We start from the raw sequence: 15,829 nt of genomic DNA on the forward strand, positions 1-15,829 counted from the left end.
GCCATCCTGAGATCTGCCTAGCCCCTTGGATACAGGACTAACCCCAGGCCCATCTCCCCCACAGTGTACCCACACTCCCCTCTCCCCATCGCCAGGCACACACCCTCTTCTGCCTTCACTGTGAACAGACCACCTCTCTCGGTCGTGTACACTGTGCTTTCCCCTCAGTGTGTCGCATTTTCAGTGGGCACACACCTGCATTCCTTATTAAGTCTCAGAAATCTTTCATCAAAGCACTCCAACTTTATTTTGGCGGAGGGCTCAGGGCAGCGGTGGGCTGCACACATGGACTCTCCGTTGGGCACAGGTGGCGGGGCTGAGCTTCGTGGGCAGGGGCAGGTGCATCAGGATCTTCCTGCTGTGCAGCCTAGTGGTGCCGAGGGGCCCTTCCAAGTACACAGGACAGGAATACACGGCCAGGCCGGCTCGGGGTGGCACGTCATTGGCCCCCGGGGCCTGGGCGCTGACTCTGACCAGAGGCAGAGGGCTGGGCTGACTGGAAGAACTGTCCTGCAAGGCCCCTGCGAGCGGGTCCCACTCGGCGTTCCGGAGCTGTAGCCCAGTCAGCAGCAGCCCCACCTCTGGAACCCTGGGGTTTGGGCCGTTCACCACCTGGGGGCGCCAGAAACTGGTCAGGCAAGGCTAAGAAGCTGGGGGGTCGTGGTGGAGCGGGATTAGAGAAGCAGATGGGGCTAGCGGGAGTAAAACCAAGAAGAGGCAAGGTGGGGTAACTAAGACGTGTAATCAGGGACTTCAAGGGGCGGAATTGGAAACGAAGGGGCAGCACGAGGATACCTGGAGGTGCAGAGGGCTGTTTAGCTCCTGACGTTTATGGGGGAGCTGACTGGAGCTAGAGCCTTGGCAACCAGGGAAATTCCTCAGGTCAACCCCAGCAAAGGCAGCCTCCCAACGCAGTGACAGCAGCAGGCGGCGCGGGCGGCAAAAGGCTGACAGGTGAAAGATGCGCTCTGGTACTTGGGTCCCTACACCCAGGTAGCGAACCAACAGCTGCCCACGGCGCGATAGCTGTCGCAGCCAGTGCCAGGGCGGCTGAGGCCCGGCAGGCGCGTGGGGTCGCCAAGGCGAGGGTAGGCGGCCAGTCCAGAGAGCGTGAGCCACCGCGGCACAGCGCCGGGAGGCACACGGGGGCGCGCCCTTCAGCTGCTGCAACAGGCAATCAAGGTCCCGTTGCAGCGCGCCCACCAGCTGGCTCAGTTCCAGCACCTCCATCTTGAGGAAGCCCTCCAGAGGCCGCCGCGCGCTCAGCCCCAGCTCCCCCCACCCCGCGCCAGACTCAGCTTGGCGAGTGGTCTCGGTCAGCAGAGCCTGCAGTGACTCCAGCCTCCGCTTGGCTTGCACCAGGCGCTGCCGCAGCCGCCTTTCGGCGCGCCGGGAGCCTCCGCTGGCCTCCGGAACCCAAGTGGGCGAACACCGCTGCAGCGCGCTCAGGACAGCGCGACTCTGGCGTCGCAGTAGCCAGGTCTGGGGGCCAGCACTCAGTCCGCAGATCCGGGGTTCAGGTGGTGTGGGCAGTAGGTGCATCTGGGCCTTGCACTCTTCCATAGCATCCGGCTCCCCTAGTTCTTGGGGGTGGAGGTGAGTGAGGGGTGAGAGATAAGACTGTCTCTTCCCACCCCAGACCCAAGGGAGTAGGCCTTTCTCTGACACTTTAAACCATCATCATCCCGTAACTGTGAATATTGCCCCCTTCTACACCTTTTTTGGTACCTCTGTTACATTCCCTTGAGCAAGGTGGTATTACCGTGCTGTTCCCCACCTCAACGCAGATACCTGACTGGAGCTTACCCGGGCTGGGCATCAGAGTGGCCAGCAGATACTGGGGTGTGTGTGGTTGGGCCCGGTTCCTGCTGCTGGAGCTCAGGCAGGCTTGCGTGAGGCTATTCAGGACCTCCCTGTCCTTCTCGTCTCCCACAGGACCCCCATAGAAAACTGAAGCTGAGGATGAGGTCAGAGCCCCTCAGTTACAGCCCCTCTAGTTTCCACCACCTCCCAAACCAAGGTTGTAGGTTATGTCCCCATCTCAGTGCTCCCCTCCCTACCCCTTTCTGGGCTCTCCTGGGGGCTGGTGACTGCATGGGGGACAGGAGGAGTCTCACCAGCCAGCTCCTGCATGGCAGCACTGGGATTGCTCAGGCTGGCCCACAAGTGGTCTTGGATCTGCAGGATCCGGGTCAGCGTCCCTTGACTCCTGGGGGTGGAGAGCAGGAAGTAGGCTTTCAAAACCATCTATATGCTGAGGACTTTCACATCTTTCTCTCCAGCCCGAACCTCCCTCCTGAGCTCCAGACCCACGAGGGCTCACTAGTCATCGCCACTTGGCACCACAAATACGACTTCCTTTCAACTGAAATCATCATTTCCTCCCACACCACCCACCCAGTTGTCCAAGGCAGAAATCTGAGAGCCTTCCTTGACTCTTCCCTCTTCCTAACCCCATATTTACTCTCTCCCCACTGTGACTACCCTAGTCCCTACCACCCATACCATGACCTCGTTCCTCAAGCCTGCCAGAGCCTCCCAAAACTATTGTGCTTGCCTCCAGCCCTACCCCATCTGGTCCATTCTCCACGCTGCAGCCAGCGTGATCTTTCCAACACACAGATGGGATCATGTGTCTTCTACTTAAAACCCTTCAGTGGCTTCCCACTGTCCTCAGGATCCAATCAGGTCCCTTGTGATGGTCTTAAAGGCCCTTTACCACAAGCCTCACCTCTCCCCACTCAAGCCCCAGCATGTCCACCTCAGCCACACTGAAGTCCTCTCTCCTGCTAAGCTTAGTTCCTTCTGCTCAGAAAGGCCTCATCTCCACCTGATCTGCCTCTGCTGTCAGGACTCAGTTCAAAGTGAGACCCCTAAGTCCTTGGAGAAGCCTTCCTTGACTTCCCCCTGCCCTCACATTTTGGAGCTCCCCAGAGATGAATCCCAGCATGTGAAAAATATTCAGTGTTTGCTGAGTGACTGACAGAGTAGGATGGGTGGGGTCCCTCACCAGCACCCCCTGTGAGCCTGCAGCTTCATTCCATAGAGCTGCCGGTGTAGCAGGAGGCCATGTAGGAGGAGCAGAGGCAGCACCCTGGTTGGGGGTTGCACACAGAGTCCTTGCTGGACTAGCTCCACACTGTCGACCAAGACATGGGACAGCTCCAGGGACTGGTCCCAGAAAATAGGCATGGAGTGCAGAGTCAGCACGGCTGGGGAGGAAGGAAAGTGCTGAGTCAGCACAATACAGTTACCTCCCCGCTCCAATCTGAGAGCCTGTGGGGGGAAGCTCCTCACCTGGTAAGGAAGCAATAGCCTCTGCAGACACAATAAGCCAAAGACGGAAATCTCTGTGGACAGTGGCCACGTTCTCTCTTGCTTGTTGAGCAGAAAGCAGTTCTAACTCCAGGTCGGAGACCACTAGGGGTCAGACATGGGGCTGAGATCAATCGCTGGGTAAAGGGTCAGACATAAGCCTAGAGATCAGACTTGAGGCTAGGGGGTTAGGAGTCAGATACAAAGGTGATTAGGGGATCAGCCATGAGATCTGAGTTCAAGCTCAGGCCCAAGTGTAGGATAGGGTCCTAGAAGCCATCTCTAGGCAGCAAACCCACCCTTGGCTCTGGCCAACGGCCCCAGCAAGGGCTGTAGCAGCTCTTTTGGCCAGTGAGGCATCAGATGACAGTTCTCCAGCACCAGCCAGTGCCCGCTGTGCATAGCCTTGCGGAGAATGCCGACCACATCCGAGACCGGGTCCCAGGCTTCAGAGCCCAGAGCTATCACCTTCAGATGCTTCTGCCCCTGAGGACCAACAGCAAAATGGCAGGGTAACTCAAAGGGATCCTAGGGTGACCCAAGGGACCCAGAGTAATGCCACAGATGACCTGAAAAGTCCCTGAGTAATCCAGAAAGATCCATGAGAATGCTGGGAGGGGAGACCCACACCCCAGCCCAGCCCTAAGAGCCCGGTGGCTCTGTGGCCGAGAGGCCAGGCTCGAACCTGCTCGTGTTTGGCAGCCAGTTTCTGGATGACGGTCAGGGGGTGCACGGTGGCGCTGGGGTGACCAGGTGGTGGCAACAAAATCAGCGTGGGCTGAGTAGCCTGACTGTGTTCAAAGGGTATGGTGGGAGCACGCAGGTTTTCATCCAGGGGCCGGCCCAGGAGGCTGGTGGTGAAGGTTGCCAGGGCACTGGCCAGGCACTCAGGGCGCAGCACACGCCACAGGATCAGCTTCTGGAGGAGGCTGAATGGGTCAGTCCCAGGCCCCGGTGCAGGGCCCAGCACTGTGGATGACAGTGACAAGTAAGCCTGCCAAGCACTGGAGTGGCCTGCCAGGGATGCACACAGCCCAGCATACGGGGGCAGTACCTCCAACAACTCACATTCGTGCCAGGCTCTCAGCCCTAGCCAGGCCGGTCGAGCCACACCTGGGTCTGGTTTTCTGTAGCCTGTGCTGCGAGAGGCTGCCAGTCCAGGCCAGAGGGCCAGCCTCTCGAGCTCCGGTGCCTTCCTTGCCACTTGCAGCAGAGCCAGAGCACCCAAGGCACCCACCAAGGGTACTTGGGTTAGGCCCAGTGTAGCGGCAGTGCTGCCCAGTAGCTGGCGGGTCAGCTGTCTTTTTAACTGCAGCAGATGGCAGGGTAGTTCTTCCTGCTGATGAATCTCACCTTTCATGCTGTTCAGAGCCCGCTTGGTGGCTGCCAGCCAATTCTCTGGACTCATACGGAAAAGCGGTAGCAGGTTCTGCAGTGAGCTAAGAGCCTTTATAATGGCCATTCCATGCCAGACCACATGCCGATACGGTGCCCACGATGCCACCTCCTGCCTCCTCAGCTCTTCTAACTCCTCGAAACGGGCACGCAGCCGACACAGCTCTGCCTGGGCCCTCACCATGTCTCGCAGGAGCTTGGCTGGTTTCTGACGCCTTGGGTTCTGGAGCAGCAGCATCGTCAGCAGCCGCTCCTGCAAACAGTCCCTTGTTGCGCGGATCCGGCCCTTTCCCACGTAGCTCCCGATCAGCGGCGCTCATCTCCACCCCCGCACCTGGGCCGCTGCAAAGCTCATCCCAGCCCACAGACCGGACCCCCCAAGTACCTCAGCAGCCTTCACAGCTTCCCAGGCGTCCAGGAATCTGATCCTCAGGTCTTGCCAGTGGCTCTCAAGCTCAGGACGCTCTGTGCACAAGATTTCACGCAGCATCTGTTCTTCTAGGATTTCCATGTTCATGCCCAGGTCCAGCACATTCAGCCCTTTCAGCAATTCACAGCCTAGCACTTGGAATCACATGGGAGATGCTTAACCTCTTCCCTGGGGCAGAGCCAGGGGTGAGAGGCACAGGGAGTGTGGCTCCCTGCTGCAGTCCTGAGCCCGCTCTGGGCCAGACTGAGTGAAGCTCAGGCCCTGGTGTTCCCACAAAGCTGTGCTGGCGACTTACCCACTGGGCCTCACCTTTTTCCAAAGAACTGAGGGGAAGGGTAGTGCTCAGATAGAGACAGAAGCCAGGCTGCAACAGGGGTGGGCACAGCTGTTCCCGCTGCAGTAGCCATTGCAGTTCTGGGCACTCTAGGCCCAGCTCCATGTTGGTCAGTAGCACCGGCAGGCCTGCGAGGGGGAGGCAAGGACACCCTACCCACCATGCCAGCACCTGGGCACCCCCATGCACAAAATCGGGCTCTGATTTTGCTCCCCTCTGGCTGACGGGAAGGCTCCCTCAGGGCTCTTCCACTGAGTTAGTGCCCAGGGTAGAGGTGGGAGCTGAGGTCAGACTGGGGTGTTGGAGTCCTGTGGGGCCACAGAGTAGGGGGAGGACACAGGAGACACGTGGGTGCAGGGGACGAGTTCTCACCACCGGCAGCTGCCTCCTGGAGCTGAGGCCCCAGCTCTGGGTCAGCGCCTGAGAGGACTCGGGGTTCGGGAGGGGGTGGGGACTGAGTCACAGTCCCCGCCCCCTCCTCCTGTTCTTTCTCCTCTTCCTCCTGCGACGCTTCCTCTTCCTTGTTCTTCTCCGTGATTCCCCTTTCTCCTGCCTTCTGTTCTTTTGTCTTGTAACACTCGTCGCTCTCATCATCTTCGTCTTCCGTGTCCTCCTCTTTAGACTCTTTTCCCTGATTTCTCTTGAAGCCCTTCCCTGTGGCAGAAAGATGAAGAGGGGCTCTTCTCAGGGAGGGACTCAGGCTCCTGGGGAGCCCCGTTCACCCAAGGGCTCCAGCTCATGAAGGAAGTTCTGCAAGAAGACACCTTAGGAAAGTCACTTAAGCTCTCTGTGACACAATTTCGTCATCTGCAAAATGGGGTTGATAGTAGTGAGTACCTCATAGGGTTACTGTGAAGATGACATGGAACAGTGCATACAAAGCACTCTGCTGGTACCTACCAAGCACTCACTAAAGGGTAGCTCTCATTATTGCTACTCTAAAATTCCAGGGAGGGGTTCTAGTCACCACTGAAATCAGCTCCATTTCTGCTTTTCTGTAGGTTGGTTAGAAGAGTCAGTGCATTTCCCTTTTTGCCTAAGCAAATTCTGTCACTAACAACTACAAGAGTCATCACTAACATAGAGGTCATTGCCTGGAAGTAACAGCTGGTAGGAGAAAGGCCATAGACTGTGGCATTAGCCACGCCATGGACAGTGCTGTGCACCAGGTGGCTAGCTGACCAGCAGCTGTCTGCAGCCCCCTTCTCCTTTGCCTCCTCTATTGCAGGATCTGGAAAAGATACTTATTTTTTTAATTGTCAAGAAATTTTTTAAGGATTTTTAAAAATATTAAGTGTTCAAGAAGTGGGCAAGTGGAGGTTGCCAGGTCCACAGTTTGGTGTGTTCATTTCCTATTCCTTAACAAGTTACCACAAACTTAGCTAAAAACAACACCCCATTTATTATCTCTCACTTCAGTAGCTTAGATGCCTGATCAGGCACTCTGCTCAGAGTTACACTGGGCTAAAATCATGGCTAAAATTGGGCTATCCTGGTGGTGCAGTGGTTAAGAATCTGCCTGCCAGTGCAGGGGACACAGGTTTGAGCCCTGGTCTGGGAGGATCCCACATGCCGCGGAGCAACTAAGGCCGTGTGCCACAACTACTGAGCCTGCGCTCTAGAGCCCGCGAGCCTAGAGCCCATGCTCTGCAACAAGAGAAGCCACCGCAACAAGAAGCCTGCGCACTACAACAAAGAGTAACCCCCGCTCGCTGCAGCTAGAGAAAGCCCACGTGCAGCAACAAAGACTCAACTCAGCCAAAAATAAATAATTAATATTTTTAAAAAAAGGCTAAAATCACTGGGGCTGCAGTGCTCATCTGGGACTTGTGTGCTCTTCCAGGCTTACTATTTTGGAGTTTTTTGTTTGTTTTTATTGTTTTATTGAAGTATAGCTTATTTACAATGTTGTGATAGTTTCAGGTGTACAGCAAAGTGATTCAGATATATATATATACACACACATATATACGTATATATATATTTATTCTTTTTCAGATTCTTTTCTATTATAGGTTATTATAAGATATTGAATATAGTTCCCTGTACTATACTGTAGGTCCTTGTTGTTTATCTATTTTATATATAGTGGTGTGTATCTGTTAATCCCAAACTCCTAATTTATCCTCCCCGTTCCTTCCCCTTTGGTAACCATAACTTTGTTTTCTATGTCTGTATGTCTATTTCTGTTTTGTAAATAAGTTTGTACGTTTTTTTATTGATTCCACATATAAGTGATGTCATATATTTTTCTTTGTCTGACTTGCTTCATTTAGTATGATAATCTCTATGTCCATCCATGTTGCTGCAAATGGCATTATTTGTGCATATATATATATATATATATATATATATATATATACACACACACACACACACACACCCCACATCATCTTTATCTGTCGATGGACATTTAGGTTGCTTCCATGTCTTGTCTATTGTAAATAGTGCTGCTATGCATACTGGGGTGCATATATCTTTTCAACAAGGGATTAATATCCAAAACATACAAACAGCTCATATAGCTCAATATCAAAAAACAAACAAACAAACAAGCAAAAAACAGGGGCTTCCCTGGTGGCGCAGTGGTTAAGAATCTGCCTGCCAATGCAGGGGACACGGGTTCAAGCCCCGGTCCGGGAAGATCCCACATGCCGTGGAGCAACTAAGCCCATGTGCCACAACTACTGAGCCTGTACTCTAGAGCCCGTGAGCCACAACTAGTATAGTTGTGCAGAGTTCTTGAGGAGAGGCATTTTATATATATATATATATATATATATTTTTTTTTTGCCGTACTCAGGCCTCTCACTGTTGCGGCCTCTCCCGTTGCGGAGCACAGGCTCCGGATGCGCAGGCCCAGCGGCCATGGCTCACGGGCCCAACCGCTCTGCGGCATGTGGGATCCTCCCGGACCAGGGCACGAACCCGTGTCCCCTGCACCGGCAGGCGGACTCTCAACCACTGCGCCACCAGGGAAGCCCATGACTAATGTTTTTGAGAACTTATCATGTATTAGGCACTGTGTGAACTCTTTTTTCATGAATTATCTTACTTAATACTCACAACAATTTATGAGATGGGTATAATTAAGACCCTCATTTTATTGGCAAATAAACTTGGGCTTAGAGAGGTTAAATACCTTGCCTGGGTCACACAGCTAGCAAAGGACAGATAATTGACCCAGATAGTCTGCTTATAGAGCCCCTGTTACAGACAAATTTATTATACACCTTCTATTCTAGATGTCTATTGTTCTTACCAGTACAACCCTCAACCCCTTCTTCTGGGAAATAAACACTCTCCCTTCCCCTAGGAAATGCTCCCTCCGATGCTCTACCCAGATGGGTCCCTGATCCAAGCAGGACCAATAGAAATATTTCCCCAGAATTCCTGAACATTGGATACATTTGGGTAGTAAAGCTCCGAGTTGTAGTTCAAGTTTCTAATAGTGCTGAGCAGATCAGGATGCGGAAGCTCACGGTCAGCCACGTAGATTCAGAATCATTGCAATATGGGCCCCAAAATGTAAATGTGACCTAATTTATTAATATCATGTTGGCTGGGGACTTCCCTGGTGGTCCAGTGGGTAAGACTCCGTGCTCCCAATGCAGGGGGCCCGGGTTCGATCCCTGGTCAGGGGACTAGACCCCGCATGCATGCCGCAGCTAAGAGTCTGCGTGCCGCAACTAAAGATCCCGCGTGCCGCAACTAAAGATCCCGCATGCCGCAACCGAGACCCGGCAGAGCCAAAATAAATAAATAAATATTTTTAAAAAATATCATGTTGGCTGATGAAATCTGGGATACCCTGGCCATAAAAATGTAGTGTCTTCATTAGGAAAGGGAAGAGCACATGTGGCTGAGAGTGTTGGGCAGCTCAGACACCCAAGATGCACTGTGTTTACTCTCCCTGGCTTTACCTCTGTCTTTGGTGGGACCTGTGGCCGAGCATCCAGCCTCTTCTAGAGGCAGTGGATTCAGCCAGGTGAGGGCCTGGTTGCTGGGGTCAAGCAGCAGGGGCCAACGGCAACTGAAGTAGTGAGTGTAACTTCGCAGAAGCAGGCCTGCCAGGCGGGCTGACTTGGCCTGGGGCTTCAGGTCTCGGTCCCACTGTAACTGTTCCGATTCAGAGCTCAGCAAGGCCAGAAGGCTGAAGGGAGAGCGTGTGGAGAGCAGGGCTTGCTTTGGTGGCGTGATGACCGATTTCTCAATCTGCTTCAGTGCCTGTGCCACGTCATCTGGGCCCAGCGGCTCCTCACAGCCCCTGCAGAGAGCCAGCCACTTGTCGAGTAGCTCCTGGCGCCGCATTGGTGGGAAGGGACCCAGGTAGCTGATGGCGGCTGAACACAAGACAGCATCTCCGAACACAGTCATGCAGTGTCCCTTCAACTTCTGGTGCGGAAGGGAAGACCAGAGGGTGTGTAGGCCAGCGGGGAGGGTAGAGGCAGAGGGTCTGGCAGAGAGGGAGTAAGGCAGGGTGTGGAGGAAAGCGTGGCAAGGAGGGCAGAGTGGGACAGAGGAAGGCAGTGAGGGCACGGGGAGGAGCAGAGGAGTGGGACTGTGGTGCAGAAATGAACTTTAGGGGGCAGCCTAGGAGGGGCTGGCTACCTGGAGCTCTGTAGTCCAGGAGTGCATGGGCGTGAGCAGTGCAGCCTTGACGGGCCACTTGTGATGATGGCCACGCCGAGCCTGACCGAGTTTCTCTGCCACATGCTTGTGGGAAGCCTGGGCATCTTCCAGCTTCTTGGACAGGGCCAAACTGTACGCTAGGATCTCCTGGGCCTGGAACTGGTACTGGCCCAGGCGGGCCTGCTCCCGAGCCAGTGTCGCCTCCGCCTGCTGCAACAGCAGGCCCGTGGGCAGTCCTCGGCGCCGTGCCAGCCCGTAGTCCAGAACGGCCCAGAGCCAGGCTGCCAGCCGTGCTGCAGGTGTGCTCACTGCTCGCAAGGCTGCATCACTCATGCCTGGAGCTTTCAGAGCTAGGTTTAACTTTATAATCTCTGAGTCTGTCATCTTCTCCTTAGGGAAGAACACCAGCTCCTGGGAGAGTGTGTGTTAAGAAGGGTGGGGGAAGACATAGGTGCTCTGAACCTTGCCCCACAGCCTTGCCAAGTCTCCCCTCCATGCCTCCACTATCCTCCTCCATTGCGCCCCACATTCCCTACCTGATAAAAGTCCTCAGTGCATAACAGCTGCTTGGCACTGGCCCAGCCTGTTTCACGGTGGAAGAGGTCACACAGAGCATCGGTCACCTGGACCACAGATTCTGGTGGCACTCGATAGCTCCGTATCTCCTCAAAGTCAGCCACCTGTAGCTGGCTCAGGGGCCCCAGGAATGCCTTGCCCATCTGAATGAGGAGAGATGGGCTCTTGAAGTGAGCTCCCAGAAAGTCCTCTTTCTTCAATGTATTTCCAGGAGGGATCATCTTCTCCTAGGGTCCCCAAAGGGACCACACCCCAAGCCATCTTATTACCTTTACCCCCTCCCCCAGGAGACTTCATGACAAGTCAACCCATCCTCTCCTCTGGGCATCCTGTGAGGGGTTGTCCTCTTCCAAGAGAGGAGCAGTGCAGGGCAGGCAGCAGGAAGAGCCCACCTGCTCCAGGAAAGCCTCATGCTGAGCCTGCAGGGCATCCCGCTGCTTGGTCAGTTTCTCAATGAGGTTCTCCTGCTGCCGACACCCTGCCAGCTGCCGCTTGTGCAGAAGCTTGTTTTGGTCTAGCTGCTGATGCAGTCTGCCGAGGCTCTGTGAACAGAGTTCAGGCTCTGTAGCTCTAGATCCCGGGCCAGGTGGGAAGACCCCAAGGGAAGACCCCATGGGCCTGGACTCAGGCATACTCCTCACTCGATAGTCAGGGTGACCAAGTTGAACTCCACATAGGCCACAGATACATGCTGAGCTCTGAAAGTGTCATTTTCTTATCTGTGAGTTATACATCTAGTAATGCAGCCCCAAGTGGGTGGGTGCTTCTCCTGACCTACCATACAGGCCCAGGAAATCTGAATACAAAGCCTACACACTTAACCACTGGGCTACACTCTTCATCTTACTTGACCCATCAGTGGCATTTGCCGCAGAAGGCAGCTCCTCCCTCTTGAACATTCTCCTCCCTTGACCTTCATGAGCCCATGTTCTTCTTTGTCTTTCTCCAACTTCTGTGGCTGCTCGTTCTGTCTCTTCCGGTGCCATCCCTTAAATATTTCTCAGAAATGTTTTCAGGGCCCCCGTCTCTTCTCAGCCTACACTTCTGGGCATCCTCCTTAATCTCATGTCTCTGATTACCACTTATACCTTAACAACTTCCAAATCTGTATATCTAGCCAGATTCTTTCCCAAGACCCACACCCCCGTATCCATCTGCTTAGTGGGAATCTCCTCTTTGGTGTCTCACAGGCCCCTCAGACTCCACGTGTCCAGAAGTGAACGTATTAGCTGTGCCTCGTCAGATCTCTTGCAATCTTACTCATCTGTTCGTGTGTTCTTTTCTCAGAGAACTGTGGCAAAGTACATGGAAGTTTCCCAAGGAAGAAACCTAATTGTTACCCTGACTCCATCTCTTCTAGTCCCCCAAACCCAACCCATCTTCAAGGCCTTTTGGTTCCACCTCCTAAACGTCTCTCGTATCTACTCCCATCCCCAACGCCATCATTCATGCCCATGCTCTCTCACTCCTGACCTTCTGCACTGGCTTCCTAACTCCTACTCCCATCCTCTAACTGGCTTTTCATGCTGCAGCCTAATTGGTTTTCTCAAAGCCAAATATCATATCATCAGGTCCCTTAACACTTGCCACTTTTTTCATTTGGTTTACAATGCCTCCATGACCAGGAGGCCTCTACTCATCTTTCCAACCTCATTTCCTTTTCCTCTCCCAGCACTCTGCTCTCCAGCCATTCCTGACTTTCAGCTCCTCCAACGTGACACACATCCTCTTGCCTGTGGGCCTTTGCACCTGCTGTTACTTCAGCCTGTGACACTCTTCCCAAACCCTTTTATACGTAATCTTACCTAACCTTCAGGTATGGACCTTGATACTTCATTCATTCGTTTACATATTTAAGGAATGCTTTTGAACACCTGCCGTGTTCTACACGTGCCTCTGTGTTACATACTGTGTGGCACTGTGCTTTCTCTAGAAAGTCTTTCTTGATACTTCAGAGTATCTTGGACTTGCTGGACTTGCTGGACTTGCAGAGTATCCTGGACTTGCTCTGTCATAACACACTGTTTTGTAATCGCCTGCATGAGCCTATATCTTCCAGTAAACTAGGCACCACGAAGGCAAGGGCAGTGTCTTATCTTTCTTACTAGGAGGCAATCTAATACATGATAACATTTATCGGGCTCTTGCTATGTGCCAGCACTTTGAAGTGCTTTACATATAAGAGCTCATTTAATTCTCATCCTAACCTCTCTGGATCTGAGTTTTCTCATCTGTAAAACGGAAGAAAGGATGGCCTCCATAGAAAAGTTGAGGCGAAAATTCTGTCTACCTATCTAGATGTAAGCATAGATGTAGACATGGACAAAAATATTAATGAGTGCTCGGACAAAAAGTATGTAGTTCAATTAAGTTTTCTGAGTACAGTAATAAATAAATGAACCAACTGAATATGAGAGGGAAAAGAGATGGAGGGGCCCAGAATGACTCCTGGGATTTAGCTTAATTCACTAAGTGGATGGTGGCCATTTCCTGAGGTAGACAACGTTGAAAGAAGTACACACCATTATGGCTGTTGAGTGAATGCCCCTGAGCCTATGAAAATCTCATATCCAGATTTGGGGGTTCTTATGTTGTGCTCTGATGCAACTGACCCAGGGATCAAAGAATAATAACGTCCCTAAGCCATATCAACAATTCCTGGTATTATCCATTTTGGGAAAACGTAAGGCCCAAGACAAGAAACTGGAATTTGGAAAACATGGGAAAGAGCACTCCTGTCCATCTATGAACGTCTCAATTTTTTTGCATCTCAACTGAGTCTTCATGTTTCATCTAAGCTAGTGATCCTCTGTGGCTGATGGTAGGCGGGCACCAGTATTATGAGGACTGCACAGAACACATGTGGAGTAGATACGTGCACTTAGACACAATGTAAGCCGTGCCCCCGGAGTTGCGCAACACTGGATGACAGCCCTGAGGGCACCCATCAGAAGAGGCGGGTTAGGCATTGGGAGCTGGAAGCCCTGAAAGTCCAGTAGAAAGTAACTCAGATTATCTGCTCATAAGTTGATCACTAGTTTACTTCACTGTAGTTATCCCTGAAACTTCATCAAAAAGTCTTGCGTAGGGCTTCCCTGGTGGCGCAGTGGTTGAGAGTCTGCCTGCCGATGCAGGGGACACGGGTTCGTGCCCTGGTCCAGGAAGATCCCACATGCCGTGGAGCGGCTGGGCCCATGAGCCATGGCCGCTGGGCCTGTGCGTCCGGAGCCTGTGCTCCGCAACGGGAGAGGCCACAACAGTGAGAGGCCCGCGTACCGAAAAAAAAAAAAAAAAAAAATCTTGTGTAGCAGGAAGGAAAAAGAAAATGCAATTTCAGAATTCCTCTTATTAAAAACAAAAGAAAAAAGTCTCTTTATTTTAGGAAAACACTATTAACTAAGAGTGTTTGACTACAGAAGGTGTGATGACCCTATTGCTACCAGTTTTAGCCAGATATGAGCGGTTTGTTTATTCAAAGAAGAAAATTGCTCTGTATAAGAAAGCAACAGGATTTAGGGTTTGGACTAGAAAGAAAAATCTCTTATTACATGAGCACTGTATTTGGGGAGCTCTAAAGGGAAAGTGGGGTGGCTGAATAGCATTGCGGAACAGTATTGTGGAGATGGGAGGAGGATAGAAAAGTCCGTCACTAGCAAATGCCCTGTAGAGGAAGGTGACAGAGAAAAATTCAGGACACTGAGGTCTAGTATGCCATTTAATCTATTTCTGGCTCTGTTCTAGAATGTAAATGGCCCCCACAGCCATCTCCCATCCGCTGTACATAACAGTGTATATTTTTATATATACAGTGTATATATTTGTGTATTTGGTGCTTTTGTGGAAGGAAGCCGTGCAGGGACAAAGCAGCATGGGAAGAGAGGACAGCTACAGGAGGTGTGCCAACTAGCAGTGATAGAGAATCCAGGAGAAAAGAGGATTACAATGAGAGGGGACCTTGAGGATGTAATCCTGCCCCATCCCCAACGGGGATCTCTGGAGAGCTTGGGGAGCATACTGAAATTCACACAGTCAAGGTACCAGGGACAACAAGAAGCGGACACCTGGGTTTCACGTGTTTAGAGGAACCAGCCCGATCTCAGCTGTGCCATGGGGAACTTTGAGCCTGAGCTCTAAAGGAGGAGGTGGCAGGAATTAGAGAGATCCCCTGGGGAAAGGGGGACTCTCAGGAGACAAGAACTAAGGTTCAGTCTGTATGGTTCCTCCAAAGTCCCCGTTTGGGCTCCAGCTTTGACCCTACTGTGCATGCCTCAAAATCCTCTCCCCTTTACCTTGCGGGAGTCTTTCAGCTGCTGCTCCAAGCTGATGACCAGGTTGGCGTGGGCACTGTGCTGCTCAATCAGCATCCTCAGAATTCCCAGGGCATCCTGGATCCTGAAGACACAGTGTGCCAGTGAGTGGACCTGAGGGAGCAGAAGGAGGTACAGGGGAGGGAATGGGGCCACTCACCGCTGGGCCTTGTTCTTAATCTGCAGGGTCATCTGTTGCTGCAGCAGCACGAAGTTGTCCAGGAAGTCCAGGAAGGTCTTGGGGGTGACGAGAGGCAATTCCGGGCACAGGTGCCGGTGGTAGCTGGCAGCCGAAAGGTGGATGAGAGCCATGGCTTTGGCCACACTGGGAACTGAGGCCTGAAGGTCTGGGCACTTCAAGAAGTCTGCAACAGGCATGGCTTTAGCCTGGACTTGTGAGTTCGTAGGGGAAGAAATGACAGAGACCCTCTCTCCTGGCTCAGGAAGGAGGGCAGAAAAGGTGAAGGGGGCTCAGCTAGGTTCTGGAGAGAGAGACTGACCTAAGTAATAATCCTTTTTAGAACCTGGTCAAGATGAGTGGCAAGGACAGGTAAAAAGGGCTCACCGTCATCAAGGGGTGGGCTCTGAGCCCCCTCCAGATGGTGCTGGGCCACACTGACCAGGGAATCTTGGTCCCAGGGTTCGTAGCAGTCGGTGCTGGCGATGGCCAGTTGAAGGAGCCTCAGGAAAAGGGTGGAAGGCAGCTGTTTGTGGGCCTGGTCATCTCCGATCAGGATGAACATGTGCAGGTGGCTGCACACCTGCTGGTAGAACCTGTGGGGCAGGAGCTCAGATACCGTCCTCCCCTTTATCCCTGTTTGCCCATCGAGGCCCCCATCC

The 15,829-nt window shown here is 52.8% G+C and overlaps 1 protein-coding gene across 1 annotated transcript in view; it reads right to left on the reverse strand.

Moving 5' to 3' along the window:
* Positions 1–261: 261 nt before the first annotated feature.
* DNHD1 (dynein heavy chain domain 1) overlaps positions 262–15,829 on the reverse strand; it is a 68,385-nt gene continuing 52,817 nt past the window's right edge. Inside the window, 18 exon segments of the mRNA XM_027114549.1 lie at positions 262–612; positions 796–1,583; positions 1,807–1,956; positions 2,118–2,209; positions 3,011–3,212; positions 3,298–3,420; positions 3,615–3,801; positions 4,001–4,963; positions 5,096–5,274; positions 5,450–5,602; positions 5,847–6,128; positions 9,398–9,869; positions 10,086–10,517; positions 10,643–10,825; positions 11,075–11,224; positions 14,972–15,074; positions 15,150–15,354; positions 15,555–15,763. Of these exon segments, the coding sequence (XP_026970350.1) occupies positions 262–612; positions 796–1,583; positions 1,807–1,956; positions 2,118–2,209; positions 3,011–3,212; positions 3,298–3,420; positions 3,615–3,801; positions 4,001–4,963; positions 5,096–5,274; positions 5,450–5,602; positions 5,847–6,128; positions 9,398–9,869; positions 10,086–10,517; positions 10,643–10,825; positions 11,075–11,224; positions 14,972–15,074; positions 15,150–15,354; positions 15,555–15,763 (5,224 nt within the window).

The sequence above is a fragment of the Aethalodelphis obliquidens genome, unplaced genomic scaffold (genome assembly GCF_003676395.1).
Source record: "Aethalodelphis obliquidens isolate GAN/ISIS:26980383/991018 unplaced genomic scaffold, ASM367639v1 scaffold14, whole genome shotgun sequence".
NCBI classification, from domain to species: domain Eukaryota; kingdom Metazoa; phylum Chordata; class Mammalia; order Artiodactyla; family Delphinidae; genus Aethalodelphis; species Aethalodelphis obliquidens.